Source organism: Apis laboriosa, unplaced genomic scaffold (assembly GCF_014066325.1).
Source record: "Apis laboriosa isolate Shangri-la unplaced genomic scaffold, ASM1406632v1 scaffold14686_cov152, whole genome shotgun sequence".
NCBI lineage: Eukaryota > Metazoa > Arthropoda > Insecta > Hymenoptera > Apidae > Apis > Apis laboriosa.
This window is the reverse complement of record NW_025221692.1, coordinates 592,882-619,935: the sequence shown is the minus strand read 5'-3', so window position 1 is coordinate 619,935 and position 27,054 is coordinate 592,882. Positions and strand designations below refer to the sequence as shown.

Sequence of the window (27,054 nt, the reverse complement as noted above, 5' to 3'; positions counted from 1 at the left end):
ATGCAATTTTGAATAAAAATAAAATGAATATTTTTTATACTTTTTTTTATACCTAACTTCACTTCATAATGGTACAACAATATTTTATAGTCAAATTAAATTCTAAAAAAAAGTAAAGATTCAAAAATATTGATCTCGATAATTATTTTTTTATATTTTATATTCAAAATATAAACTTCTGTAAGTTATAGAATTTTAAATTCAATAAAAAGAGAACGATATGTTATTATTAAATAGAATATTCTAATTTTAAAAATCAATAAATATGTAATTTATGTGATTTAGTTTAAATTTCTTTATTAATAAGTATATGACTATTATATATATATATATGTATATATATATATATATATAGATATATATATACATGTATAAAAAAGTAATCTACAAATATTTAAAATAAAAAAAGTAAAACGAATATATATTATATGAACATGTTTAGTAATAAAAAGAATAATTTACCACCAAGACCTCGTATTCCAAATTCTGAACATATGTTAGAAGATCTTAATAATTCTTCTATAGATGACATAGCATTTAAAATAATTCGTAAAGGTATTATTTTTTGTCTTTATTATAACTAATATTAAGAAAAAAAAAAAATATAATATTTTAAATCATAACCTTATTTTAAGCTTAAATTAAATTTAGTTAACCTCATTTTGTGACCAATTTCAAATTCTATATTATAATTTATTTTACAATTTATTAATTTATATAAAAATATAAATTTTTTTCAGATGAAATTTCTGGAGAAAATTTAATGAACGCAAATACTTCCGATACATATCAGAAAGTAAAAATGTATTTACACATAAAACAACAGTTAAAATATTTGGAAACTACTCTTGAAGGCAAAGAACAACAACTTAAAACTAATAATGAAGAAATAAAAAGACTTGCAGATAATATTAAAGAACAAGCACAAGCTGCATTAATAACATAAGTATTTATATTTGCAAATAATATCGAAATTATTTGGTTAATTTCTTTTATAAAAAAATTTTAATGTAGAATTTTTCTTATCTTCATATATTAATTAATAATATAAAACAATTTTACTTATAATTAAATATTTTATTATATGCATATAGATAATATTTTTTATACAAAATATTAATGCTAATATAATATATACAAGTATAATTTAAAAACTTTATAAAAATAAATCTTATAATAATCATTCTCTGATGTTATTTCTATACATATATAATTTATGTATATACAATAATTTTTATATTTAATATAAATTTAATATTCACATATTCACATTTTAATATAATACATATTATATAATATAGTTTATAATAATAATATAATTGTGATATTTTTTAAATTAATCTTATAATTTTTTTATAATTTTTGCAACTTTTTATAATTTTTATGTTAAATAAGATTGTTGTAATAATAGTTAAGAGGCATTTATAATAATACATTTGATAATCAATTTTGAATATAAATTTTATTAATTTTTATTTTAATTTGAAAGTTTTATATTTCAAAAATTTATAAATATTTGAATATGTACTTTATAATGAAAATTTTATATCAAAAAACTATTACAACTTTTATTACATTATTATATTATTTCAACTTTTTTTTTTAAATGATTTATTTCTTTCCTTTTATTATTTAAAAGAATTCATAATATAAAAATATATAAATATAATAAAAATATAATATATACAAGTATAATTTAATATATAATAATTTTATAAATATTTTGATTTAGAACTTAAAGATTAATTTGATATAAATTTTTCTCAGATTGTATACTAAAAATAGTTCAAAATATAAAATAATATCTATTATTAAAATTTACAACTATTTTTTTTCAAAATGTCTTAAGTATTGTGCAATCATTCAATTATTGATATTATTAATTAGGAATGCCTATTGTAATATCATATTTAACTAATGGATCATTAAGATAAGCACACCATGTAAAGCCTGATGGATATCCTGAAAAAATTATGTACAAAATTTTAAATTAATGTTTTCAATTAAACAACTTAAGATATTATATATGAATATTTAATAATTAAAAATTTATTAAGCAAATTTTTCATTATATCATTATTTTTTATTATTATAATGTAAATAATGTATAAAAAACATATGAAGCAATTATCTACTAGTATATAACATATTTATAGTATACTATATATAGATAGTATCATGTATATCATGTTTGCTTTAAAATACATCGTAAAATAAAAGTTTAATATATATACTTACAATTATATTACATAGTAAATGATTTTCATGTGTTCACAAAATGTGATTGAAATGAAATATCAAAATGTATTGCCTTTTTTCCAGCTGCATGCAAGTAATCCCTGGATTAGTCAGTGGTTAGTGACAAATACCTATGTTTTAGAAAAATATACACATAAGGTATATCAGACTTAGCAAAAGATTTCTATGAACTAGTTAATCTACATAAATGAAAAGGTTCTTTACAGAAATACAATTGTACCTCCACCAAAAAAACATATATTATGTGTTGATCTTTATTTATAACATTTGTAACAATAATATAAAAGTGCTTTACATTTGTTTTATATAAAAGTAGAATAATTCTGTTCATTTACAGATTAAGTATTTTCAAACGGAATATAAAAGTATACAATATATTAATTATACTTTTTACATAATATGATATGTTCAATTAGGACGGAATTCAGATATATATTTAGATTAATTGTTGTATGTTTTTTTATAACATTAATAACGATCAAGTATTCGCAATTATTTCAAATTGCGATCAATTAATATCATTTTAACAATTAAATAAATTGTCTTAACTTAAATGAATACTGGAATTATTTTTTTTAAAACCAAAAATATAAAATTCATCTATAATATTAAAATTTAACTATATAACATAATTTGTATATACATAATTTTTCAATATTACTATTGAAAAATTATATACTATTACGTATATAATATATATACGTATATATATCATTTTTATAAAATTCATTGTGTAATTGTTATAAAAGCATGTATCAAATGTTTTATGAATTTTAAAATAAAATTCGATTTATGAAGAATAATAATAATATAATGGAATGATTATACTTTTTTTTTTTTTCAGATATTTATCTCTATTATTATTTTTTTATGTTTAACATAATATGCCATTATAAAATGGTGAATATTATTTGTATTACTCAAAAATAAAATGGAATAAATGAAAATTACAAAATATTTGATATTACATGTAAATTTTGATGATATATAAAATATAGATCACATTAAAATACTACTATTATCAAACAATTAATATAATAAAAACAATTTATATAATATAAATATTTGAATAAAACTTTTAGTAATTTTATATCGCAATAAAAAATAATATCAAATTTTTTTGCATATTTTTAATATATTATTTGTAGTTGTTTGTAATTCAACTATTTATATTAATAATTAATGTCAATTTGCTATTTTTTCACATGATTTATGATATAAATTTTTCATATGTTTTCATATATTTATAACAAACATAGATTCTAGGAACATATAATTGATTGCTTTAATTATTTTGAATTATGATTATATCATAATTATCAAGTAATTAATTTTAGTTATTTACTATCAAAATTCGGCATCAAAAAAAAGGTACGAAATATTAACTTGCCTCTAGGCTTGTACTTAAGATGGTCCTCAATGAATTGACAAGGACAACGGGCGGAGACACAATGACGTGGTGGAACAGATAAACCCGCGATGTCTCTATTACGTTCCTGTGAGTCTATAACCAGATCAAGTCTGCGGCGCACAAAGTGATGTGCCCATCGAGATGCATACCTCAGCAACAGCAACTCCGCCCGTTCCTGTCAACACATACCATCATCATTCAGAAACCTAGAGCTGAAGTAGCCTAAATCTGTTTTTATATACATTAATAATAATGTATATAACTTATTTATAAAACTTGAAAAATCTGTTATATATAAAATATGTAATTAAACATAAAGACATAACAGATTACAAAATTTTTTTTTTAACAGAAATTTTTACCATTTTTTGTTTAAAAAAATTTGTTATTCGCCATTATTCACTATTCATATTCACCATTTTACAAAAATATTTTCTATATATAAACTACATTTTTCTACATCAAATTAATTATTCTGAATTATATGATATCCAAATATTATGTACAATTATATGCAATATTAAAAATAAAGCTTGTAATACATACACATATGTGTAATTATACAAGATTTATACAAATATTAATTTGAATTCTAAATATTTAATAATATATTAATTAACAAATAATGTAATAAAAATAGTATTAATTATAGTCAAGTATAATAATCCATATCACCAAAAAATAACTCTAAAAAATGTTTCATATATTAATATTATTTAGAAATTTAATTGCAATTATTACAAATAAAAATCTTATATAATTAAGTACATTATAAGTACTTTTCATATTTCATAATTTAATTTTGTTTTATTAATTTTTAATAAAACAAATTTTGATTATTCATCTATTTTTAATAATATCACTCATATTATTAACAAATAATTAAATCTATTTAAATTCTTTGATTTTTAATGTATCTTTCATTTAATTTTTCAAAAAAATAAATTTCTAAATAAATTTTTATTGATATTAAAATAACTTGTATAAGTTAAAAAGTTTCTTTTTAAATTTATCAATATTGCTTTAAACAATACTGATTTTAATTTTGTTATATATTTTTATTTGTTAGTTTATATGTATATTAAATAATATTGTTTTAAATGCCTCTATCTTTAAGAAAACTACTCCAGCTAGGACAGAAATCTCTGCCTTGAACATGAGGTTTATTACGTAACCATTCTTCTATATATTGACACGGACATAAAGCTGATGCTAAATGACGAGGTGAAGAAGGATTTCCACCTTCCTCATCTACTGTCCAATCCAATCGTCGACGTAAATAATCCTTTGCCCAACGTTGTACATAGCGGCAGAATACTTGTTCACTTTTACCCTAACAGTTTTTAATTTATTATACAAAAAATAATATATTGTGAAGTTCACAAAAAAAAAGGAAAAAAAATATATATTTTTACGATATATATAAATAATGTTTTTATAATATATATATTATTAAAATTTTGTAAATATAAAAAATTCAAGATAATTAATAAATTTAATTTTTATAAAATAATTATTTAAAATAAAAATTATGTACCTGTTTGCGAGAAATTCTAGTAGTTGTATTGCCTTGTATTACAATATCACTATCATCTATATCCATTCGCTGTTGTAACTCCCTTTTTCGACGCATTTCAGAATTTCCATCTTCTCCTATTATTCTTCCTTCGCGTTCTTCTCGTTCTATAATTTCTTGTAATTTTTTCTATTATAAAACAAATTAAGTCTTAAATATATTAATTATATTCAAATATATTATATATTGATTAAATTTTGAATATATTATTAGTAAATATATATAAAATAATATATTATATATAAAATAATATATAATAAAATACAAAAATTTTCAAAAAATTTTTAATTTCAATTAAAAGAAATTTTTTTTTTTGTACAAACTCAATTACATTAAGCTCTAAGTGTTTAAATTAAATACATATTCAATGACACTTACAATGCAATCTGTAGTATCAAAGTATATGAAGCAAAGATTGACTTTGTGACATGAAATCTTTCCTCTATCATCCAATCCAAGCAATATTTTATGTCGAAGTAAATGCTTGTTCACTTGCCCCATACATTTTTCAAGATTATGATTCAATTTTATCTTGATGAACATGCAAAAAAATATTGCAGCAGCATTGAGGACTAACCACATAACGCCAAGCCCAAATAAAGTAAGACCAGTAACTCCAGAAAATAATAAGCCAAGCAATACAATAAATGCAGTAAATATCCAAAGAACAAGAATCCTTTTGTAACATACATTATACATATTGAAACGTACATCATTCACAAGCAACTCCATTATATGTACGTAATCTTCTACTGTAAGCTATAAAAATATAATTTATATAAATATGAATATAAAATTTATAAAAAATAATTTTAAATATTAAAAATATATAAATATATAAATATATTATAAAAAAAAATAAAATTCAATTGGAAATGTACCGTTAAACCTTGAGCCATTAATTCTTCTGGTACTAATTCTGGACGAAATTTAGCTGGAGTAATCCATGGCCATCTAGTATTGATTGGTAAAAGAGTAACTATAGTATCCCCATTGGCAAAACCTTGTCTAATATTTCCAATAGATGTACTTATAATATTATTAGTAACACTTCTGCCATTGGATATATCTCGGAGATCAATAGTCTTCAAAGAAGCACTTTTAGGATCAGAAACTCTTATTTCAGATGGTAAATTAAGTTCTGGACTTTCAGATGTAATAGAACGACTTAAACCTGACCTATCTAAATTAATTTGGACGGATTCAGTTGATATCACAGCACCTCTATATTCATGATTTTTTATTTGTTGATTATCTGAATTATCAACAGATTTTCCAATTTTTTCAACATTCACTGTTATTGATTCTGGTTTTATTACAGCTGGTGTATTTGTTTTAGTTTTTTCTTCTATATTATCATTATTTTTAACAGGTGCTTCATCTTCAAATTGGACCCAATTTTTTGTTCTTGAAGATATATTAGGTGAATTAACTACTGATACATGATCAGTTGTATCTTGTGAACTCATTTTCACTAAAGAAATAATAAAAAAACAAATAAATGATATATATAAAGAAAATCATTTCATATAAAATCATTTCATATATTCAAAAATATTAAACATATTTTGTTATATGTATAATCTATGGAATGATTTTATTTAAGAATTTCATATATATTAAATTAATTACACATATATTTATCAAATGTAATGTCAAATGTTATTAAATAGAGATTTAAAAAAATAGGGAGTGTCTATAAAGATGTATTTTATAATATAAACATGAATTAAAATATAGATATATATAAAATATGAAAGTATAGTAAAAAATTAAAGCATTATGTTAAATAATATTTTTAATAACAAAATTATAAAATTTCAAAATAAAAATTATAAATTCGTATAAAATGCGAACCATATATATATATATGCATGAAAATTAAAATTTATAAAAATATTTACGTATATACAATTCTTATTATTAATACAACGAAGATAATATTATATATTTATATTTAATATATTATACGTAAAAAAATTATATAATTAAATCTTTCTTACCTATCGTGATATGACCTATCTCATATCCGTGAGGTGAAAAGGTACGTAATACATGAAATCAAGGTGTGCAGCATTGCGATACGAAAAACAAGGGTGGGGCAAAAAATACTATAACGATATTGTATAATAATGTATATATATTTGTATATATGATTATTTGCCATAAATGTGTATACATATCATTATTTGTATCATTCTTGAATATCTAATACGTATATAAGTAAACAATTGCGTATATCAATAAATATAATAATATGCATTATTTTGTAAGATTATATACATTTTTGGTATAGTTATATATATATATATATATATAATGTATAAAATATTAATATATATATATATATATATATATATATATATATTAATTAAAATTAATTCACTTATATATTTTGTAATTTACAGATATAAATATATTTTTACAGGTATACATACGATTAAGAATAATATTTACTTGTCAAAGACAATTGTTTCTCATAACATTATTAAGATTAAAATATATATGCAGAAATATTATTGATATATTATAAAATATTTACGTTTCATTATCGTGAAATTATATTAAATATAATTCAATGCAATGATAATTATAAATGTATTCAAATATGTTCAAATAGTTACAAAGTCTAATTATGTTTTTGCTAATGTATGTTTATTACATCAAAAAAAAAATATGTTTATGACATATTTGCAACAAGTTAATAAAATAAAAAGAAATTATAATACTTATCAGTGGAAAAATATATCACAAACTAAATTTTTTATTGTATCAGCTAGTTTTTTATTTAATTTATTTAAACCTAAAGAAGAAAAAGATGATATTGAAGAATTAAAAATGACAATTAAACGATCAATTTTATTAATTCAGGTTAGATATATTTTTATATTATAATAATTGATGATAATATAATAAAAGTTAAATATATTGCATAAGTAATCAAGTATTGAATACAATTTTTTATTTTAATATCATTTCAACATAAATAATTCTTTCTAATATTTATAGAAACAAGAATTTCTAAAAGCAGAACAAATGCTGCATGTTGCTTTAAATCAAGCACAAATTTTACAACATTATGATGGTATAACTTATGTATATGATGTAATGGCAAATTTAGCATATGAGATAAATGATTTTAAAAAAGCAGAGAATCTATTTATATCAGTTTTAAAAAGATTAATAACTAAAGGAATTCCACAAGATGATTTAGCAGTCATTCATATTAGTCTTAAAATTGCTGATATTTATGATAAGATAGGAGATACACAGTAAGCAATCATATAGTTTTATTTATTTTTCAATTGTATTTTTTTTAGATTCTTTATGAAATATATTTGATAATTTAATACAAAATATTTTACCATTATTTAGAAAAGCAGAAAATGGATATAAATTTTGTTTACAACATTTACAAAATCATTTGATTAAAGATAATCAAAATCAGGATATATTACAATTATTAGGTTTAACATTGGAAAAATATGCATCTATGCTTTTTTCACAATCACAATATGCTAATGCCTTTGAATATTTTATTCAAGCTTATGATATATCTATAAAAATAAATGGTGAAAAAAATGAACAAACTGTTATTTTATTGAATAATTTAGGAAGCGTTTGTTATATGTTACAAAAATATGATCAAACTATTCAATATTTATCTAAAGCTGCAGAACTAGGTAATACTAACATTATTTTATTATCTTTATATTAGTTTAAATATATGAATTATATTTTTAGGAAAAAAATTACCAGATATGATTGAATTAGGTTCTGTTTATGTCAATTTGGGAAATACATTTATTGCAAAAGGACTTTATGAAGAAGCAAAAAAAAGTTGTAGTGAAGGAGAATATTTAGCAAAAGCTAGAAATGATAATGAAACTATAATAGAGGCTAAAAAATGTTTTGAACAATTAAAAAGTTTAATATCTTAATATAAAATATTAAATATGATTATTTCAAGTTTGTTTTAAATTATAAATATATTAATATTGTGTGTTATATTAAATTATATATAATATATATTGTAATTATATATAATATAATTGTATGATATATCAGTTTACATAATGAGAAAGTATTAAATATATTTTATTTATAATATAAGATTATATATTTATGATATATTTGTTACACTTTTTTAAATAATTGATAAAATAATAATTTTATATCATATATAATATATTATTGAATTTATTAAAATATAAAAATTTTATTCTTCTAAAAAATTCCATTCTTTTAGAAAATTTATGAGATTTTTCTCTTTTCCTTTTTAATAAAATTTAAAATTTCTTATAATATAGCAATTGATACAACTATAAACAAAATTTATGATATTTTATTTGAAATTAAAACCATGATTTTTTTAATTATATAGAATGATATTTTTTTATATATATAAAACTATTTATGAATATGTATGAATATAGTATAAAAGATATATAAAAGATATATCAATTCACAATATAAACAAATTTTTAAGACAAGTTTTATAAAAAAAAACATTATTTCATATAGTTGAACACAAAATGGTTTATACAAATAAATATATGTAATATTAAAAATCAATATTAATATTTAAAAAAAATATATCACGAATGTATCAATATTTGATTTTATATTATTCTTCTTATTTTTCTTCATATTATTTCTTACGAGATTAATAATAGATTATTTTAATATTTTCCAATACATGTTAATAATTTTTTTAGTTTTCTATTTATGATATTTCTTATTTATGACAAATGATATTTAAAATTGTACTGATTTTTATCTTTGTATTCGCTCTATTATTTTTCATATTACTAACATTTATAATAATCATACAGCATTGCTTTCACTGGTATTCATGCTATATAACATATTAGAATAGTCATTAATATTCATTAAGTAATATAATTACAATATTGTAAAAATATAAACTCCAATTTTGAGTTCTTATTATAGCAGTCAAATGAATTATTAAGTGATCACAATATGTTGAAAAAAATGTAATATAAAACTATTCATATTCTGCTATAAGTACCATCATATATACACCTAAGAGAAGTGCAATAATTTCTTTTACAGATTGTCTAAAATTAGTATCTGTTAAAAGTTCTGGTATTACAGAAACTGTAGCTATATAAATAAATCCACCAGCTGTAAATGGAAGAATCCACATAGTTGCAAGATCACCTGAAAAATTCAATAAAAAAACTAAATTGAAATTTTTAATTAAAAGATATTTAATATTTAATTAAAAGATTTATAAATATAATATTTTAAATTTAATTTCAAAATAAATATAATATCATTTATTTATATTCGTTTAAAGTATTATAATTTATTCTTACCCATGCCTTCTGCTAGTAATGATACATAAGTTCCCAACAATGCACCTATAGCAGTACTAAGTTGAAGCATCATAGCCTGTAATTAAATTAACATTATATAATTAAATTATTATTATATAATATTAAAAATTTCTTTTGTTAATTATATGTTTTTTTATATCTTACTTTTTGTTTGCTATAACCACTTTGTATTAAAATAGCAAAGTCTCCTATTTCATGAGGTACTTCATGTAATAAAATTGTAAATGTAGTAATATAACCAATATTTTTTCCAGCTAAATAGCTAGCTCCAATAGCAAGACCATCTGTAAAATTATGTAAAAAATCTGCAACTAAATTTAAATAACCAGCAATTTTAATTTCATTTTGTATATTTTTTGTTTCTTTTTCTTTAGAAATAACATCAAATTTATCAATATCTTTCTGTAATTTATTATCATCTTTGTTTTCTTTTGATAGATTTTTTGTAATACTTATCTTATGTGTATGTAAATGGCTATGATCACTTTTAATAATTCTCACTGCTTTTTCAACAATTAAAAACATGATAATACCTAATAATACACATAAGCCAACAGACATATCATGTCCATGATTTGATTCTTCATCATCTTTATTATGAGAATTTGTATATGAATGTACTTCTTCAGAAGATTCATACATATGAGGAATTAAAGCATGAGGAATTAAATGTAAAAATGCATCTCCCAATAAACCACCAGATGCAAAACTTAATAATACCTTAAGCAATGGTTCACATTCTTTAGTATTATCTAAAGGTACAAAGAATAAAATAAAAAAGGGAGCTGCTGATATAATTAAAGTAGATGCAGTAGCTTTAAGAATCACTTTGTTATAAGTTCTGTCAGATAAAACTGACTTATATTGATGGTCATAATTATCATTTTCATGTTTATGTTTATGTATAATTTCTTTATGATGTATAGAATATTGATTCTGTAAATATGCTTCATTGGCTTCCTTGGTATATTTAAAGCTTGGTGACCTTTCATGTTCATGAGCTTGACAAAGGCTTGGTAAATTTAAAATTATTAGCAATAAAAATGTGCCAAGTGCAATTCGTAAGATCCATTTATTTGTATTATTTTTTTGTTGGTTATTCTCTGTCATTATGATCGTTTTTATAATTTTGCACAAATTTATTAAAATACAGCTGGACTATGTATTGTAAGTGCATAAAAGTGCAAAAACTTTAATATTATAATTATGAGAAATAACATTAAAAAATTGCGGCCACGTCACTGGATAATGTGTTATCGGAAAATTGTTTAGTTCTTTTAAAACTAACGTATTAACGTTGGTAACATTGACTTGTTAATAATTCTTAGTTATTGGCTATTCTGATAGCTTGTAAATTTTAAATTCAAGAAATGGTTGCGATAATAATTGAGAATGTATTAATATTTTAAATAAAATGTCAGTAAATTAATCAGTTTGTTATTAATATATAAACATATAATCATAATATTAAAGTATTAAACATGATATAATTTTATAAAAAGTTTATTTTTATCTTTAAATCATTATTACGAAAAAATTCGTTATATAGAATCTAAACTGTGGATGGCGGAAATCCTCACAAATATTCCACGTGAATTGTCAAAGAATAAAATTTAGTAAGGTTAGTTAAAAGAAAAGAAAATTTTTTTGATTTAATTAATAAAATTTTGATATATAAACTTTTAACAGCATGTCACATAATACTTTAAAATCTATGAAACATGGATTTTATGATGCAATTTTTTCAAGTTCGCCTATTAATTTCAATAAAGAAAATATTAATTATCTAAATGAGAAGTAAGTTTTTTTTTTTATATTAATATACTATTATTAAAATATTATATATTATTTATTCTACTATCTTGTAGAGAAGAAACATGTTCTGATACACTTAATACACCTCAAAAAAGAATTCAAGATCATAATGAAAACAAATGTTTAAAATTTGAAAAACATAAAATATTACTTGACAATGATATTGAAAATTCAAAAATAACAAGTACGCCTTGTACTATAAATCTTATTCGTTCAAAATCTACAAATATACTTAAAAAAAAACAAACTTTATTCTCTGAAAATGAAGCATCTGATTCAAAATGTAAAATTTCTACAAAAGCATGTACAACTTCATTGAGTGAAAAAATTTTAACTATGCACTCTTATACTCCTAAACAATATAAAATTCATAGTGCTAGTAGTTCAAAAATAAATACCTTACCTTCAAATAAAACACCTATAAAACGTTATTTTAGTGATAATATTTTATCACAAGTTACTCCTGATTGTTTTAATGTTGTTCAAGTTGAAACACCATCTAGTAAATTAAATGAAATTGATATTGAAGATCAAACAGTATATGAAGAAGAAAATACTAATTTAACTGTAGGAATACGTGTTAGACCTTTAAATACAAAGTAAGTTATTATATTTTTGAACTTTTTTTTTGAAATAATATTATATTATAATATCATATTTTTAATTATAATAATATATATAATTAATAATATATATATATTATTAATAATAATATATAATAATATAATAATATAATAATATATATTATTAATAATATATATATTATTAATAATATTATATAATATTATTTTAATATTTTTTTATATTTTTTATGACTTTAGAGAATTAAATGATTCAAAAATTACATCAGTTATACAAGTATATGGTCAAAACATTATTGTTACTTGTGAATCTATTCAACATACTTTTACATATGATCATTGTTTTATGTCACATGTGGATATATCACAGCCTGATTATGCTAATCAAGAAATTGTTTTTAAAAATATGGTTCTACCATTGGTACAAAATGCTTTTGAAGGATATAATGTTTGTTTATTTGCTTATGGACAAACTGGTTCTGGTAAAAGTTATAGCATGATGGGTCAAGAATCTACTCAGATTACTGCATCATCATTTGATGAAGCAATTGGTATTATTCCAAGATTTTGTCAAGAAATATTTGCAAGAATATCTAATAATATGAACATTAAAACTACAGTAGAAATTAGTTATTTTGAAATTTATAATGAGAAAATACATGATCTTTTAACAAATGTTAACAGTGGAGTAAAAAGAGCTCCTCTTAAAGTTAGAGAACATCCTGTATTTGGTCCATATATTGTTGATTTAAGTCAACATTGTGTACAAAACTATAAAGATTTACAAGTATATTTTTAATATATTATATATTAATATATATATAATAAATATGTTTATTTATAAATATATTTATTTTAGACTTGGCTGAAAGTAGGTAATTCACAAAGAGCTACAGCAGCAACTGGAATGAATGAAAAGAGTTCCAGATCACATAGTATATTTAGTATTATATTAACACAAACTCAAATAAATAATCAATTAGATAATGGAACTATAGATGCTAGTCGTCGAAGTAAAATTAATTTAGTAGATTTAGCAGGAAGTGAGAGATTAAGTCAAACTTGTGCAAGTGGTGATAGATTAAAGGTATTTTATATTATATTTAATTATTTAATTATTATTTAATAATTTTTTTTATAATATATCATTAATTGTACATTCTATAGGAAGGTGTATCTATTAATAAATCATTATTAACTTTGGGAAAAGTAATTGCATCTTTAGCTGAAAATACAAGTAATCGTAAACGAGGTTTTGTTCCATATCGTGAATCTGTTCTTACATGGCTATTAAAGGTAAGTACTATTAAATTATTAAAATAAAATTTTATGTAAATANTATTATATTATATATTATATTATATAGAAATATTTATTATTATTATTATTATTATTATTATTATTATTATTATTATTAATAATAAAACTATAACATATATTTTTTATACCAAACAACTTTTGTGAGAAAATTTTTTTCATAATATTTTTTTCTTAAAAAATATTTTTCTTTATAAACAAAAAAGACTCACTGTATGTTATTATATACATCATATATGTTATTTTTTTTTTTGTAATTTTGTAAAATTTTAAATTAAATTTGCTTTATTTTTGAAAATATTTTTCTTATATAATTTTATATATACATTCAGTCTTACGAATTATTCAATTTTTCAATTTGAATATTTAATTAGTTTAATTTAATATAAAAATATTTCTTAAACATCATAACTAATTTTTATGGAATAAAAAAATGCATATTAATTTATAATTTAATTTTATGTTAACTGTAAATATATTAATATCCATTTTAATTCATCATTATATATATATATGTACACACGCGCGCGCGCGCACACACACACACACACAAATTTTTCCGAGTAAATTTCAAATAATAATATGCTGAATGATATAAATTACTGAACAAAATTTATGATTACGAACATTAATCTTTTATTTGATTCATATTCATTTCTTTTCTTTCATTCAATTGAATTTGCAGAAATTATCTGTTTAAATAAATGTTTCATTTGACTATGAACGATAAAGTGGGCATTATTACTTGTGAGATCTTTAAGTAGATATATGTAATGTTACTATATATTTTTATATTTAATATGTAACTTATGAGTTTTTCTTGTTTTTAAATTTGTTTGTTTTTTTTTTCAAATTTTGAAAAATAATGAATTCATATCCAAATAATGTATGTATTTTATACCCGGAAAAAATTATTGCAATAGAAAACTTAAAAACAAATCGAATATATATTTTTATGAATTTTTTCTATTTTAGCATCTATATATTTGCTCTATTTTCATACAATTAAATATATTCAAATTATAAAACACGATTAAAAATATTTCTCTATAATTTTTTTCTTCATTATTAACTTCTTAACATTCATTGTTTTTTGAAGTTTTTTTCATTTTATTATCGATGTTCAAAGTCGTTTCTTTTATGCTTGTGTTATCATGTTCTTCTTCTTCTTCATGAATTTCTTGACAAGAATTTTTTCGCAATTTTCCCTTTATGTAAGTAGCTAGGATTCTCCTTTTATTTTCTCGACATAAATAACAATTTTCTCTTGAAAATGTCTTCTGCTCGTGATGTTGTTGAGAATAAATTTGTGTTGATTTTCCTGAAAAATGATTTTATTTGTCTATAATAATATTATATGATATTTATATTATTTTATTTTTTATTATTCTATTTTTTAAATATTATTGTTTTTAATAAAAATGATAAATTTTTAGTATTTAATTTTTTTTTTTGTAATTGAAACAAAAATTTTCTTTTTCAATTTTTAGATTCTATTTTAAATTCATTGATTTGTACCTTTTTTCTATTAGTTAACCAATGTTCAAAATTTCAAATATCGTGCGTTGTAGCACGTAGTCAATTTGCTGAAGACATTGTTTTCTAATCGAAAAATATTTTATAATTAAAAAATGTAATGTATCACATTTATTTCTTTTGAAATTTAGCTTTAATAAAATTTTTTATAAATAAATTTGATAATTTTGTATATATATCTTAGAATAAAAATTATATTTTATTATATAAATTGTGATAGTAAAGAAAAAATAGAGAAGAATAAAAGGAAGTAGAGTGAAAAATGATTGATGTTTCAAATAAAAAAATTAATAGATAAAAATTTTAAAATCAAAATCATAATTTTGAACAAATATAGCAAATTTTTATTACATAAAATTAAAAATAGATAGTATCAATAAATTTTTTTTTGTTATTTCAATTATATTATTTAATAACTTGATTCAACTTTAAATATATACATAAAATATAAAAAAATTTGCATTGGAAATTTTATATAAACTTATATTCAAATATCAATATTGAGTATCATTATTTATTCCCATATCATATTATTTATTTCCATGAATGAATTCTTACATCGAAATATATGACTTATATAATTAAAATTTCGATTTTAAATTAAAAAAATAAAATGTTTTTATGTATTATTAAGTTTCATATAAATCATGAAATATTTCTACATATATGTATAAAATTGAAAATTGGATAAAAAGATGATTACTATTCATTCATCTATTATTCTATATTTTTAATTCTGTTTTCACTAATATATATAATGACGTTGATATGAAAAGTATTCTTTCTTATCATTTTACCTGTTATTTTTATAATATATACACCTATAATATAATATATATCTATAATATATATAGATGTATATATTAATATATTTTAGATACATAAAATTATTATATGTATTATAATGAAATCGTATGCATATTACGTTACATAGTTTACATACATATATTATTATCAAATCATAAATATCATAAATATGTATGTTTTTCATATTCAAATTGTTTTCATACTGTTCTCTCTCTTTCAAATATATATATATGGTATAATATATTTTAGCTAATTATTATTTTCATGGTCTCATTTATATAATTAGAATAAAATACAAAGCTTTTTCATATTAATAATTCTATTGTTATTTTAATTTATATATACATTGAGATTTTTAAATTCGTGATTATAATTCATTTCAAAGTCTAATATATAATAAATAAAGCAAAGAATTATCTCTTAGCAATTAATTCCACACAATCGTAAGAAAAAAAGGATAATTACGTTGCATAAATACATAACTGGGAGATATTCTTTTGGCATCGATTAAAAATATAAAAATCATATTAATCAAATCTTAAAATTTTTATTATTTCAATTAAATTAATATGAATTCATAAATAAATCAATTCATAAATAAATCATGATAATTTTATGCATTCGATTATCCATTACTTAATTTTTACCAAATGTAGAATCAAGTATTTAATTAATTGATTTCTTTAATAATTCTATCATTCTTTTCTTCTGAAAAAAAAAAAAAGATATTTATTATATATCAGTGATCAAAATTTTTGAATTAAAATTTCCTTAATAAAAATGAATTTTATTTTTTTTTTTGTCTCGTCAAATTTTCAAATGTTTTTAAAAATGTAGAAAATAATAAAAATTAATCTTGAAATTTTTAATGAATTTATGACAATATCACATGAAAAGAACATAAAGAAGAAAATTTATTTATGAGATAACTGTAAAGAATATTATTTTTTTTTTGAATCATCTAAATAATGAAAAATATGAAAAATACTAAGTTCTATCATATGTAAATATTATATATATTTATAAAAAAAATTGGTATATTATAATAAAAAAAATTATTTCTATTAAAAAAAAAATCGATCAAAAAATTGAAAAAAATATTAACTTCCATAATATCAATTATATAAAAATTTATTTATCCATCTAGATATTCAGAAAGATATTTAGAAAGAATGATGATAATGAATTGATCATCGCAGAATATTCGATAATTATTTAATACTATCTTTATTTTTTTTTATCATTTTAATAAGTATTTAAAAAATAATTTGTTTAGATACAATTGAAACGTACCACTATTAAAATAATCTTTATTCCACGGTTGCTCATAGTCTCGGTATTGAGGAGTCCTTAAGAAACCATAAGTCAAGACTTCAGGAACGTAGACTAAATCCATCGTTTCTGTCTGAAGTTTTTTCTAAAATAAAGATATATTTTATCTATTTTATTTATAAAAATTTGCTCATGTATATGCAAATATTTTTTTTCTTCTTTGATTTATTTTTGATGTATTTTTTTTAATTCTTATTTATTTATTCTTATTTTTAAAAACTCACCGAATGAAGTTGTGTTTATTTTCTAAAACGCAACTAAAACTCGTTTTACCAGTAAGATCTCCTGTTTATTGTTATTTTCGATCTTCTTTCTTTCACTAATTGGAAATAATTTATTAATGACCAAAAAATTTAATATTATTACATATTGTTCATAATAAAAGAAAAAGCAAAAGAAATAGAGACAATTAAAATTAAAAACAAGATTATGTTATGTTCGAATTGCTACGATGGTTTGCTTTGAACTGAAGAAATACACTGAGCATGAAATGTTTATGAGTCGGTTCTTCCCTCTCCATCGGTTCTTGTTCTCTTCACTCCTCTCCTCTATTACTGCGTGCCCTTCAACTCGGTGTTTTATCCCTCCCTTTCTTCCAATCACTTTTGCGAATTTCTTATTTTATAATCATTCACGTATTTTCTGCGCATATTTTTTTATGATATTATCCTTATAATTTTTTATTTGTTTCTATCGAAATTTTTGCTTTCTAACTTTTTAATACTTTTGTACAATTTGAATATAATCTATTTCTTATAGATTAGAAATTATAATATAATATAATATAATATAATATATAATATATATTAAGATATTTTCTTCATATAAATTCAAATCAAGTAAAACAATTTTCTTCATCTATTTTTAATTTTATATTTTTCATATTTATTGATCGTATTTATATTTATCTATATATATATTTCGAAAATTTATAAAAATATTTTATAAAAATAGAAAATTTTGACGAAATATTTTGAAGATTACTATTAAAAATGATCATAAGACAATATTTAACAACACTTACTAATAATAAATATTCATTAAATATGATTTGTTTATTTTATGAATTCACATCTTTTTATAAATAAGTAAATGCCTATTTATCTAGAAATTATTGTTATCCTTCCTTTTTTAATTATTATGTCGTATTATAAATACTAGGTCAATGATAATTTACTTGTTTATTATCATTTTAAGTTGTTTTTTATGTAGTATTATTATCCTGCATTATTAAAACCTGCACTTTTTAGAAACTATTAAAATTTTTTTTAAATGAATTTATATTATAATGAATTTGAAATGTATAATTAGATCCTACAATTTCAATATTTTTACAATAGTAAATATCTAATAATTGGTGGATGGAATATATTATATGATGAAATTTATTATATAAAACAAAATAAATGAAACATAAATACTTATATATATATATATATATATATACACAATTTTTTTTAATAATTGCTTCATAAAAAATGATATATATATAGAAAAAAATTGTTCTAAAAAATATTATATAAAAAATATTATATATTTATAAGCTTTTTTTAAATAATTTAAATTACGAATAAAAATAGTTTTATTTATTATATATAAATCTGAAAAATTATAAAATGAAATAAAAACTTGTTATGATGTTATTAAATTCTGAAATACGTTAAAATGCATTAATTCTGAAAATAGTTAAAACGTAATAAATGTTAATCTTTTAAAGAAAGAAAACTACTTAACAAATTATGATATAGATATTTTATATCTATATTATATATTATATATTTATTAATTTTATCGTCGCAAAACAAAAAAAATAAATAAATATGTATCACAGTTATAATTTTTCATAAAGCATAATTTAAATATTCAAGCATAAATTTAAAAACACTGGATTTTCTATGACGTTTTCTGTGACGTCAATTAAGCATCGATTCATTTTTTCAACTATTCTATTGACAATAAATAAAATATAATAATAAAATTAATTGATTTTATTTTTAAAATATTAGAATTATGTTTAAAATATTAGAAATTTCATTTTACATATAATAATGTAATATATGTAATAATAAATATAAATATAAAAAATTATAGTAAAAGTATATATAAAATGTATTATTTTATTTTAGTTGAATGTTAACTTAATAGATTTTATTATATATTTTTATACACATACTATTCCATATTTTTTTGTGTCTTTTTATGTCTTATGGGTTAATTATATCAGGATTACATTAAGAAATAAACGTCAAGGTATGATCGATAACGAAATAGGTACTTATGAAAGATTAGTCCACAGTCGTTCTTAATCGAACTTTTATTGTCTTATCATATAAGATACTGATAATGGTTATTCATGCGCAAAACAATCAAGATTAAATTAGATAAAACAGATGAAACAAAAAATATAAATATCATATCGCTTCTTACGATATAATTTTATTATAATAGTAAGCAATTATAATAATTAACAGTAAACAATGGATAAATACCCAAAACAATTTACAATATAAATATCTATATATATAAATATCTGGTAACCATTCTTAAGAGAAGATCTCCTCTCATTGAGAGGAAATTTCTATTTTTTGAGCACTAATGAAACTTATTATGAATCATATTATAAATTAATAAAGTCCAATAACTTTGTTTCATTTTTTTTTATACAAAAATGTTCTTAAGAATCATGCTTATTCTGTAGTTTATTAGAAGCTATTAAAATTTCTTTTTTAATTATATTAGGAAAGTCTCGGAGGAAATTCAAGAACAGCAATGCTTGGAACAATATCACCAGCTAATATACATATAGAAGAGACGCTTGCAACACTTCGATATGCTTGTCAAGCTCGAGCTATTGTTAATCGCGTTCGAATTAATGAAGATCCACATGAAAAATTAATTCGGTAACAAACATTTTCTCATAAATGTAACTGATAATTCATATTTATTATCATTCAAAAATATTTTTCCTTAATGTGGATTATTAATATATATAAAATTGAAAGTTCTTAAATAAATTATAGATCTTTCACTTCGAAGAGAAAAGACAAAAGAATACCAATATAATTTTTATAGTTTGTAATAGACATATAACCTAAAGCTTTTAATTATAAATATAATTATGATTTTCCTATCAGAGAATTAAAAGCAGAAGTGTTGCGATTACGCGGCGTACGCGAAGGATACGAAAAGCAACTTGGAATATTTCCACGTCGTCTTCTCGATTCTGTTGAATTGGTTAATCAAAGTAACGATGAAATTAAACAAAAACAAGAAGAAATTAATAAACTGAAAGATCAATTAAAGAAGACTGAAGAACAACTTGCAACTACCCAAATGTAAGTTCATAAATACAAGTAAATCAAATATAATATCATAAGCTATATTTATTTTAGAAATAATTAATGTAAGTTGTTATATATTTTGATATCATTTTAAAAATAAATTAGATAATCATATTATTCCAGAAATAGATCAAAGGATATTTATCAATTTAAAGATTTGAATGTTTAGTTACATGTAATTACAGGATTTGGCAAACAAAATTACGAGATACCGAGGAAAAGAAAAATTCAGAAATAAAATATTTACGTCGCTGTGGTATTGCTATTGAGCTCGATTTTTATGAGAAAGATAAACAGCCTTGTCTTATAAATCTCGCAGCTGATCCTATGTTATCTGGTATACTTTTGTATTTCATTCCTCCGGGATTGGTTCGCATTGGAAAAAATTCTGATTGCGAGAATTCTTCAGAAAATTTGGATATCATGTTGGACGGACCTCTGGTTAGGCCTTTACACTGGTTAGTTGGGTCGTTTGCAATTCGGTGGATTGAAAAATTTCTTGGTCTTGTTCATGTTTTCCATTTGTATATCTTTTTCTCCATTACTTCGTTTTTTTGACTTGCTGCTCATGAATTGTGATTCAGGAAAATGTTTTACTTTGTCCATCTTTGTTTTCTTTTACTAATCGCCTCTCATCAACGCATGTTTGTCTTTTCTTACCTTAATTAATTTATTATGATTTAAAAAAATATGCATGATAGTTTTCTGTTATTTAATTACTATATGGTGATTTCTGAATGATTTCAAATTTTACATTATCTCATAAGTATAAAAAATTAAATATTTATATCTGATAAAAAAAATATATGTATAGTTGGAATTATTTATATGCTTACTTTAATAAATCTTTTTAATGATTCTCTAATCGATTTTTTATGCACTCACAGTACTATTGAAAACAATAATGGAAAACTTATATTATCTTCAGAAATGGAAGGAGATACATTTGTGAATGGACAGGTACAATATATTTTACATTTATAATTTTATTGCATTACTTTCATCAATTATAAATTATTTATTATATAGGTCGTAACTGGCAAAGTTATTTTAAAACACGGTGATCGATTAGTAATTGGCGGTAATCATTACTTTAAAGTTTCAAATCCGAATGATAAGCATGGTAATATACAAATTTCAGCGCAAACTGTAGATTATGAATTTGCTCATCAAGAAATTCTTAAAGTGCAAGAAGAAAAGTATAAATTTATAATAATTCTTTTTATTCAATAAATATTCATTATTTAAAATTGTTATTTTTAATTCAATATAGATTAAGAGCAGAATTGGAAGAAAGTAAACAGAAAGCAATAAAAGAATTAGAAAATGCAAAACGAGAAATTGAAATGCAATTGGGAACCCAAAAATTATCATACGAACGTAAAATTGAAATTCTTGATTCTACAGTTCAAGAGCAGAAACTTGCATTAGAACAAATTCATCAAAAAAAAAAAGAATTAGAATTAGAAAAAGAATTACTTGCAAATGAAATTGAAGCAAATAATAGATTAAAACAAATACAATTTGATCAAAGTAAAGTTAATATTACGCCATATAAATCTAATTTCTTACAAGAATTGGAAAGTATTTTAAATGAAAGAACAGCGAATGTCGAATTCGCTCTTAAGATGAAAGCTAGCGAAGAAGCAATAAGTGATGGTGGTATTAGTTTACATGAAATGCAAATATTAGTAAGAGAAGCTACTGAACGATGTAAAGAAGTTGGTATTAATTATGTAGGTATTTATGATATTTGCATAAATAATAATTAAAAAATATGTTTTAATACATATAGCATAATTTTATTCATTTTAGGATTTTGATCAACAGCAAACAATTGTCAATAAAAGTCTGAAACCAGTAATTCGTATACGTAACAAAGATAGCATGAAAGAAACATTCTGGCAACCAATGCGATTTTTAGATTGGGTTCATCATTTGCGAGATTATGATATAGAAGATTCGATTAAGGAACTATGTACATCAGAAGAAACTTGGGAATCTTATGAAAATACAGAAACTTTTGAAGATTCTTTGAATAATAGTCGGATTTCAATAAATATGACTCCCGTAAAGAAGCATTTAAATGAAAGTTTACAACTTTCATTAGATACGTCCGTACTTGGAACTACATTAAATAATCAAACATTTGACATTTCAAAAGATCAAGAAACTATAAATACATGTCTCCTCCAAATAGAATTTGCTATAAAAACTATACGTAAATTATGTAGTAAAAATAGCGAAATTCAATCAATTCCGGAATCTCTTAATAATATGGAAAGTATCATTTGTAGTTTACGTGAAACTTTAGAAATAGAAAATATAAGTAAATGTACCAATGAAAATGTAATTTCTATTCAGAATTTTAATGGTAGCACAATTGAAAATTCTGACATAAATTTGACAGTTTCTAGTCTCAATTGCAACATAAAATCTGTTTCACCAACAAAATCTACTTTACGTAATAATGATAAAAGTTTTGTGTGTGACAAAAAAAGTGTAAGATTTACAGATAAATTAAAAGAAGAATTAACTTAGTAAAAATAAACATTACTTAATTAAATAAGATTTCTATTTAGAGAAATATATTATTATATAAATAAACCGTATTGGTAATATACTTGAAAAACATTAAGTGGAACATAAAAATATGTTTAGTATGACTATATTATTTTATTTTTTATTATTCATAGCTGTTATATAATGTTATTTACGTATGTATATTATATAAAATATTCTGTATGAATGTTTAATTAAATTTATATAAGGTCTGTAAAGTTACTCAAATAAAATAATCAATTTAAATAAGTATCCTATTAAATAAAACATATTTTATGAATATTAAATTAATAAAATATAATTATAATATAATAATTAACTATATAAGTTTTATATTATAATTAATCAAAATAATCCTCAATATCAATAGCAGGATTCAATAAATCTTCTCCATAGATACTTAAATCTAATTGATTAAGTATTAAATTCTCGCACATTTCTTCTAAATTAGTATCTCCAATTAAAACTGCTCCTTGCATTTTACCATTTTTTAATATAAGTTTTATATATTCTTCTCCTCTAGTTATGCGTAATAATACTTCGTAATTATTATCCAACTTTTGTCCATTATATAAACCAAGTAAAACTACTTTGTAACCAAAAAACTTAGTTACATGAGTAAAAAGTTCAAAACAGAAATCTTGTAGAAACTCTTCATTTTTCATTTTAGAAACCATTGATTTTGCTGCATATTGACCCATCTGATGTGCTTGAGTCCATAATCTCATTTGAAACCAATGTTTTGCTAATTCCCATCCTGCACTACATATATCTCCAGCAGCGTATATATCTCGTTTAGAAGTTTCTAATTTCCAATCTACCAATAATCCTCCATCTTTTTCCTTTTTTAGATCTTCCAAACCTATTATATCAGAATTTGGAATTACACCAGTTGCTGACACAATGAAGTCACAACCAATAATTTTTCCATTTGTTAATTGAACATATATAGGCCATTCTTCTATAGGATCAAATTCTTTTTGTTCTGATTTATTAAGAATTTTAATTACCTCACATTCGTATTCTATTTGTATTTTTGCAGATTTAAGATAACTACTTTTTATATTAAAATTGTTATGCCAATCTGGACCTAAAGCTGGTCCATCTGTTACAGCTGTAATATCAGAGACAGTATACCTCATTCTTTTAGTTAAAGAACTTACATTAGCATTTACAAATGTACCATTTTTATATATTTTGTTCATGAAGAATTCTGAAGCTCCAGGATCAACAAAAGTTGCGGAAATATGTTTATCCTTAATTACCCATATCATTTCAAGACCATCTACTTCGTGCACAATTTCAGTTGCAATACCTCCATTTCCAACTATTACAATTCTTTTTGAATTCTTTATTTTTTGAGAAAATTGAAGAACTGATTCTGTATCTCTTATACCTAATATAAAATTATTATGATTTTCTATAAGTTTTGGTCTAGCACCATTACAAAGACATAACATTTTATAATTTATAATTTTTCCATTTTTAGTTTCCACTTGTTTATTTAAACTATCTATTTTTATTACTAAATCATTAATAATTTTTAATAAATCATGTATTTTCATCAAAACTGTACTATCTTTTTCTTCTATATCAAATTGCATTAAAGTTTTACCAAGTGGAATTATATTTGTGACTGTTTTTATTAAAGGACTTGGTGTAATTAGAATGATTTTTTCTTCTGGAGCAAGAAAAGCTAAGCTTTCAACACAAGATACTCCAGCAATACCACCACCTACTATTAAAAATGTACAGTTTAATTTTTCTTCATCCATTTTATATGATTTATTTCTTAAATGTAAATTTTCAAATATAAATTAAAAATAATGCATTAATATTTCCATTCTAAATAATTATAATATCTAAAAGGAACATGATATGGAAATAAACCATATTCTCTTGATTTCATTATTGCAACAAGTAGATCTTTATAAGCCTTTTGACAAAGACAAGTATATCTGTAAATAAAAAAAATAAATATAGAATAAATAAAAATAAACTATAAAAAAAGAATAAATAATATTATATAATTATATTAATAGCTTAAAACTTTTACTATATTTGAAGAAAGTAAACTTACTGATAATTTAAAATTTCTCCACTATCCTTAGAAATAAATTGTTTTAATAAATCAATATTACGATAATCAAGAATTAAATATTCATCTCTGCATATTGGACATGGATTACCAGTAGCAACTATACCATCTCTCTAAAATTTTTATAGAATTATTTAAAAAATTATAAAATTTTAAGAAAAATTTAAAAGTATTTATAGAATTATAAATTAAATAATATTTTAAATTTTTCTTCAAAACATACGATACAAGTCTTTCGTGTTTTCTTTGGAGGTATATGACCTTTAAAATTTCGTCTATAATATTTCCAAATAGGTTCTTCTCCGTAAGTTTGTTTATAAGCTAATATAAATAAATTATATAATATATATAAATAACATATTAATATAATTAAAATTATAAATGTATATAATTAAAATTACAAAGTATGTAATTAAAAAAAATTATATAATTACATACCACTACTTTTAAGATATTTTATACTAATATCTACAGGAATTATTTTACTTCTATCTTTTGAAGGAGGAACTGGTAAATCTGTATTATTTTCAATATCTTCTATTTTGTCATATTTTGCAAATGTAGAATGGATAAATTTCACTGATATAACCTAAAAAAAATTTAGAATATTAAATCATTTTTAAAAGTTCGTGATTATTTCTAATTCTTACTTTTATAATTAAATTAGTTTGAAAAAGTGAGCCAGCTAACTGTAATTTATTCAATATTAACAACATTATTTTTAATATTAATAAAATAGTTTTTTTTTTAAAGATAAATACATATATTGCGCATACGTTTGTAACATGAACTATAATTCTTACACAACAATTTTTAGAAATAGCATTCTTATTATTTAATATTTATAAAATTATTCAATTTTTAATATTATAATAAATTTATATTATATATATTAATACTTGTTCAATTAAATTTTGTTATAATATTTAATAAGATTTAATATCAGTTGTTAATATTAATTAATATAAATTTTTAAAGATTGAATTACATAAATTTTTTATAATCATAAAAATAATTTCTTTATTTGAAAAAATATATATAATATATTTAATAAAT

General features: G+C 20.7%; 8 protein-coding genes across 13 annotated transcripts; 3 read left to right on the top strand and 5 right to left on the bottom strand.

Annotated features, from left to right (window-relative positions):
• The first annotated feature begins 364 nt into the window (after positions 1-364).
• Positions 365-2,750, top strand: LOC122710350. Its single transcript, XM_043928142.1, has 3 exons — positions 365-555; positions 741-946; positions 2,323-2,750. Exons 1-2 carry the CDS (start codon positions 429-431, stop codon positions 944-946), a joined length of 333 nt encoding a protein of 110 aa, XP_043784077.1. The 5' UTR covers positions 365-428; the 3' UTR covers positions 2,323-2,750.
• LOC122710348 (transmembrane protein 268) lies at positions 1,734-7,356 on the bottom strand. 5 transcript variants are annotated; one of them, XR_006345921.1, is made up of 7 exons: positions 7,250-7,356; positions 6,128-6,720; positions 5,625-6,005; positions 5,208-5,375; positions 3,650-3,845; positions 2,239-2,369; positions 1,880-1,962 (listed from the first exon to the last, which is right to left on the bottom strand). XR_006345921.1 is itself a non-coding variant. In XM_043928137.1 (6 exons), the coding sequence occupies exons 2-6, from the start codon at positions 6,713-6,715 to the stop codon at positions 1,880-1,882; spliced, it is 1,416 nt and encodes a 471-aa protein (XP_043784072.1). In that variant the 5' UTR covers positions 6,716-6,720; positions 7,250-7,356; the 3' UTR covers positions 1,734-1,879. The 5 variants fall into 5 exon arrangements, 4 of the variants coding, with proteins under 4 accessions (XP_043784072.1, XP_043784074.1, XP_043784075.1 ...); XM_043928137.1 differs by lacking the exon at positions 2,239-2,369 and having other exon boundaries at positions 1,734-1,962; XM_043928139.1 differs by lacking the exon at positions 1,880-1,962 and having other exon boundaries at positions 2,105-2,369.
• On the top strand, positions 7,269-9,243 carry LOC122710349 (tetratricopeptide repeat protein 19 homolog, mitochondrial). The gene is made up of 5 exons (XM_043928141.1): positions 7,269-7,342; positions 7,675-8,117; positions 8,256-8,518; positions 8,622-8,929; positions 8,991-9,243. The coding sequence occupies exons 2-5, from the start codon at positions 7,830-7,832 to the stop codon at positions 9,185-9,187; spliced, it is 1,056 nt and encodes a 351-aa protein (XP_043784076.1). The 5' UTR covers positions 7,269-7,342; positions 7,675-7,829; the 3' UTR covers positions 9,188-9,243.
• Positions 9,244-9,960: 717 nt separating this feature from the next.
• On the bottom strand, positions 9,961-11,874 carry LOC122710459 (protein catecholamines up). Its single transcript, XM_043928325.1, has 3 exons — positions 10,754-11,874; positions 10,589-10,664; positions 9,961-10,430 (listed from the first exon to the last, which is right to left on the bottom strand). The coding sequence occupies exons 1-3, from the start codon at positions 11,717-11,719 to the stop codon at positions 10,255-10,257; spliced, it is 1,218 nt and encodes a 405-aa protein (XP_043784260.1). The 5' UTR covers positions 11,720-11,874; the 3' UTR covers positions 9,961-10,254.
• Positions 11,875-11,898: 24 nt separating this feature from the next.
• Positions 11,899-24,085, top strand: LOC122710458 (kinesin-like protein KIF14). 2 transcript variants are annotated; one of them, XM_043928323.1, is made up of 14 exons: positions 11,899-12,025; positions 12,159-12,230; positions 12,299-12,406; positions 12,478-13,023; positions 13,246-13,792; positions 13,865-14,092; positions 14,173-14,301; positions 20,737-20,897; positions 21,132-21,332; positions 21,524-21,796; positions 22,226-22,298; positions 22,368-22,537; positions 22,612-23,074; positions 23,154-24,085. In XM_043928323.1, exons 3-14 carry the CDS (start codon positions 12,300-12,302, stop codon positions 23,877-23,879), a joined length of 3,624 nt encoding a protein of 1,207 aa, XP_043784258.1. In that variant the 5' UTR covers positions 11,899-12,025; positions 12,159-12,230; position 12,299; the 3' UTR covers positions 23,880-24,085. The 2 variants fall into 2 exon arrangements, with proteins under 2 accessions (XP_043784258.1, XP_043784259.1); XM_043928324.1 differs by lacking the exon at positions 21,524-21,796.
• On the bottom strand, positions 15,253-18,475 carry LOC122710460. The gene is made up of 3 exons (XM_043928326.1): positions 18,222-18,475; positions 17,959-18,082; positions 15,253-15,643 (listed from the first exon to the last, which is right to left on the bottom strand). Exons 2-3 carry the CDS (start codon positions 18,059-18,061, stop codon positions 15,399-15,401), a joined length of 348 nt encoding a protein of 115 aa, XP_043784261.1. The 5' UTR covers positions 18,062-18,082; positions 18,222-18,475; the 3' UTR covers positions 15,253-15,398.
• A 116-nt stretch (positions 24,086-24,201) lies between the features above and the next one.
• Positions 24,202-25,675, bottom strand: LOC122710377 (pyridine nucleotide-disulfide oxidoreductase domain-containing protein 1). The gene has a single exon (XM_043928195.1). The coding sequence runs from the start codon at positions 25,673-25,675 to the stop codon at positions 24,242-24,244; it is 1,434 nt and encodes a 477-aa protein (XP_043784130.1). The 3' UTR covers positions 24,202-24,241.
• Positions 25,661-26,821, bottom strand: LOC122710378 (28S ribosomal protein S18b, mitochondrial). The gene is made up of 5 exons (XM_043928196.1): positions 26,649-26,821; positions 26,437-26,587; positions 26,222-26,319; positions 25,981-26,111; positions 25,661-25,858 (listed from the first exon to the last, which is right to left on the bottom strand). The coding sequence occupies exons 1-5, from the start codon at positions 26,712-26,714 to the stop codon at positions 25,732-25,734; spliced, it is 573 nt and encodes a 190-aa protein (XP_043784131.1). The 5' UTR covers positions 26,715-26,821; the 3' UTR covers positions 25,661-25,731.
• Between the last annotated feature and the right edge of the window lie 233 nt (positions 26,822-27,054).

What these genes read in the sequence shown, in the direction of transcription:
- LOC122710378 (XM_043928196.1), bottom strand. Translation starts at nt 26,714, where the DNA reads ATGTTGTTAATATTGAATAAATTACAGTTAGCTGGCTCACTTTTTCAA. An exon ending in AAACTAATTTAATTATAAAA is followed by an intron (nt 26,588 to 26,648) that starts GTAAGAATTAGA and finishes AATTTTTTTTAG; the next exon opens with GTTATATCAGTGAAATTTAT. An exon ending in AAACACGAAAGACTTGTATC is followed by an intron (nt 26,112 to 26,221) that starts GTATGTTTTGAA and finishes TAAAAATTTTAG; the next exon opens with AGAGATGGTATAGTTGCTAC.
- LOC122710349 (XM_043928141.1), top strand. Translation starts at nt 7,830, where the DNA reads ATGATAATTATAAATGTATTCAAATATGTTCAAATAGTTACAAAGTCT. An exon ending in GATCAATTTTATTAATTCAG is followed by an intron (nt 8,118 to 8,255) that starts GTTAGATATATT and finishes TAATATTTATAG; the next exon opens with AAACAAGAATTTCTAAAAGC. An exon ending in GATAAGATAGGAGATACACA is followed by an intron (nt 8,519 to 8,621) that starts GTAAGCAATCAT and finishes ACCATTATTTAG; the next exon opens with AAAAGCAGAAAATGGATATA.
- LOC122710377 (XM_043928195.1), bottom strand. Translation starts at nt 25,675, where the DNA reads ATGGATGAAGAAAAATTAAACTGTACATTTTTAATAGTAGGTGGTGGT.
- LOC122710460 (XM_043928326.1), bottom strand. Translation starts at nt 18,061, where the DNA reads ATGGATTTAGTCTACGTTCCTGAAGTCTTGACTTATGGTTTCTTAAGG. An exon ending in TAAAGATTATTTTAATAGTG is followed by an intron (nt 15,644 to 17,958) that starts GTACGTTTCAAT and finishes ATCATTTTTCAG; the next exon opens with GAAAATCAACACAAATTTAT.
- LOC122710459 (XM_043928325.1), bottom strand. Translation starts at nt 11,719, where the DNA reads ATGACAGAGAATAACCAACAAAAAAATAATACAAATAAATGGATCTTA. An exon ending in GTGGTTATAGCAAACAAAAA is followed by an intron (nt 10,665 to 10,753) that starts GTAAGATATAAA and finishes ATTTAATTACAG; the next exon opens with GCTATGATGCTTCAACTTAG. An exon ending in ATTACTAGCAGAAGGCATGG is followed by an intron (nt 10,431 to 10,588) that starts GTAAGAATAAAT and finishes TGAATTTTTCAG; the next exon opens with GTGATCTTGCAACTATGTGG.
- LOC122710458 (XM_043928323.1), top strand. Translation starts at nt 12,300, where the DNA reads ATGTCACATAATACTTTAAAATCTATGAAACATGGATTTTATGATGCA. An exon ending in TTCTTACATGGCTATTAAAG is followed by an intron (nt 14,302 to 20,736) that starts GTAAGTACTATT and finishes TAATTATATTAG; the next exon opens with GAAAGTCTCGGAGGAAATTC. An exon ending in ATACATTTGTGAATGGACAG is followed by an intron (nt 22,299 to 22,367) that starts GTACAATATATT and finishes TTTATTATATAG; the next exon opens with GTCGTAACTGGCAAAGTTAT.
- LOC122710348 (XM_043928137.1), bottom strand. Translation starts at nt 6,715, where the DNA reads ATGAGTTCACAAGATACAACTGATCATGTATCAGTAGTTAATTCACCT. An exon ending in TAATGGCTCAAGGTTTAACG is followed by an intron (nt 6,006 to 6,127) that starts GTACATTTCCAA and finishes ATATTTTTATAG; the next exon opens with CTTACAGTAGAAGATTACGT. An exon ending in TTGATACTACAGATTGCATT is followed by an intron (nt 5,376 to 5,624) that starts GTAAGTGTCATT and finishes GTTTTATAATAG; the next exon opens with AAAAAATTACAAGAAATTAT.
- LOC122710350 (XM_043928142.1), top strand. Translation starts at nt 429, where the DNA reads ATGAACATGTTTAGTAATAAAAAGAATAATTTACCACCAAGACCTCGT. An exon ending in ATTTAAAATAATTCGTAAAG is followed by an intron (nt 556 to 740) that starts GTATTATTTTTT and finishes AATTTTTTTCAG; the next exon opens with ATGAAATTTCTGGAGAAAAT.